Raw genomic sequence first — 2,736 nt, forward strand, 5'->3', positions numbered from 1 at the left:
TATTATTATTATCATCATCATCATCCATCATCATCATCATCATCATCATCATCATCATCATCATCATCAAGTAAAGACGTACTCGTACCGCAGCCTTGCCTCCGTGTATATTGTATATTGTTCTGCCTCCGTGTATATTGTTGAATACGTTAGTAGCCTAACAGTAGTACTAAAGGAGTATACATTACATAAAGTTACAACATGGTGTCAGAAGTTGGCGTTACGGAGTGAGCCGAGGACGGTACGGTGTACAAGCGGACTGAAGATTAGTCGACAGCGAACAGGTGGCGCGAACATGGAGCAGTTCAAACCTGTATATATTCGCTTCAGGTGCGTTGGACACAGAAGAGACGCTCAAAGTAGCCATTCTTCATCACACAGTTGGCGAAGAGGCACTAAAAGTATACAACACACTCAATTACCCCAGCCGGAGCCAACGCAACGATGGAGGAAGTTCTTAAAGCATTCAAGGACTACTGCAGCCCGCAAAAGAACGTTATTTTCGAGCGTCATCAATTCTGGTCACACACGATGTCAGCAGGAATATCGGTGGACAGATTCATCACGGAGCTACGTCAGAAGAGCAAAGACTGAGTTTGGTCGAAATGAAGATGACATGATTAGGGATAAATTAGTGTTCAGTATAAACGACACTCGTCTAAAAGAGAGACTGCTACGTGATAATGAGCTAACTCTGCGCAAGGCCATAGACATATGTAGATCTGCAGAGCTTGCCAAAACACAAATACAGGCGATGCAGATGTCACCTGTCATCCACGACACCTCAGTGGATGCATTAAGGAAAGCAACAGGGCAAACACGAACGGGTAGCTGGAACAAAAGCAAAACAAGCAGCAAGAAGCAAGCAACAATTGTCTGCCATAAGTGTGGCAACAAGCATGAGCCTCGTCAATGCCCAGCTTATGGAGCAGTGTGTCACAAATGTGGGAAAAACAACCATTTCTCAAAGGTATATAGAGCAGGCACTGAAAAAAGCAGCAGCTATAAGACAAAGACTGTAAATAATATAGAGAGTGAAGTGGACTCTTTATACATTGGCATGGTTCATAATGATGAGACAAGTGGCACGCCAAACGAAAGGCACTGTGTGGCACGAAACAGCCACAATCAGAGGCGTAGTGATTAATTTCAAGCTTGACACAGGTGCTGACGCAAACGTGCTTCCCATGTCCATGTACCGGCAGCTACCAGGTCCCATTCATATGCGGCCCACAGAGACGGTGCTGATTGCCTTTGGTGGAGCCCACGTACCCGCAGATGGTGTTGGGGGCCTGTCTGCTGCAGGAAGGTCGCCCAGTGTGCTATGCCTCACGAGCACTTACCGACACTGAAAAGAGGTAAGCACAAATAGAAAAAGAGTTGCTCGCTATTATAGTGTTTGCCGCCAAGAGATTCCACCAATATGTCTATGGTAGACCAGTAACTGTGCAGTCTGATCATAAGCCTCTGGAGGTCATCGTGCGCAAGCCGCTAAGCAAGGCACCAGCACGGCTGCAAGGAATGCTACTACAACTACCGAGGTATGATCTAAGCATCACATACACACCAGGAAAGCAGATGTACATCGCTGACACACTCTCACGCGCCACAGCGAGCAGGGATGGCGAAAATGTTGACGAGAACCCCTGCGATGAGAGAGTTGTGTATGTCTTGGAGAAGAGGCAACCGCAGCAGACAGCATGTTACAAGCTGTGTGTGAGAAACACATGAAAGGGTGGCCTACGAAAAAGCGTAGCCTGGACAGGAAACTACACAGCTACTGGACAATGCGGCAAAATATCAGCATACAAAACGACATTGTGATGGTTGGAGACAAAATCGCCATACCCCAGAGCTTCAGGAAAGAGATTTTGGAGAAGCTTCATCTCGCTCACCAAGGAGTGCAAAGTCAAAGCACGCAAAGTCCTCTACTGGCCTGACATGGCACAAGATATAGAGACAATGGTGGAGAAGTGCACGCAGTGCCAGCGGCTACAGCCCAAACACCAGGCACTGACGAAATACAGGACCTGCAGTCACGCCAAAAGCAATGCTATGACCAGCATGCAAAGTCACTGCTGGCGTTGACCTCAGGTGACACCGTACACATCCAGACACGGCGCGGTTGGGAGCCTGCAATTGTCATCCGACAGCGAGATGAACCACGCTCCTACACCGTGCAGACACCGGCAGGAAGGATGCTCAGGAGGAACAGGCGACATCTGAGGAAGATACACCCGAGTCTCTTCAGAGACACTCACTTTGATGAACACTTAGACTCAGAAGGACAAACTTCTCAGACACCAGAGACAGTTGACACACCACCACACGATCCTCCCCCTGTGAGTATGGACAGTAGACCCACATGCTACACCAGGAGTGGTAGAGCGGTCAGGCGCCCTGCCAGGTATGGATACTGATCTCATGGACAATTTATGTTGTTATTCTATAAGTGTACCTTGAGAGAGATTTAAAAAAAAAAAAAAAAAAAAAAAAAAAAAGAATTTAAAAAGTGAAAAGGAGGGGGCAAAAGAGTGGATATAACCTGAAAATGTTTTAATTGAATGTTCATATGCTTTATCCAACAGAATACAGAACAGAAAAATGGTTTGTGGTGATTATTGAAAACATGTTTTAGTGATCATTGAAACATGCATGTTGAAAAGAGGCATGTTTGTGTTGATACACAAGAGTTAATGGCTAAAGTTAGGTAGCTGGTTTTGGAGACCACTTCCC

At 46.3% G+C, this 2,736-nt stretch overlaps 1 protein-coding gene across 1 annotated transcript in view; it reads left to right on the top strand.

Moving 5' to 3' along the window:
* The window catches only part of LOC118323022 (serine/threonine-protein kinase SMG1-like), a 43,921-nt gene that overhangs the window by 29,198 nt on the left and 11,987 nt on the right, over positions 1–2,736 (top strand). Inside the window, exon 23 of the mRNA XM_035654934.1 lies at positions 2,095–2,342. Coding sequence (XP_035510827.1) covers positions 2,095–2,342 — 248 coding nt within the window. The remainder of the gene's footprint in view (positions 1–2,094; positions 2,343–2,736) is intronic.

Source organism: Morone saxatilis, unplaced genomic scaffold (assembly GCF_004916995.1).
Source record: "Morone saxatilis isolate NCDOM2014 unplaced genomic scaffold, NCSU_SB_2.0 Contig14, whole genome shotgun sequence".
Lineage (NCBI taxonomy): Eukaryota > Metazoa > Chordata > Actinopteri > Moronidae > Morone > Morone saxatilis.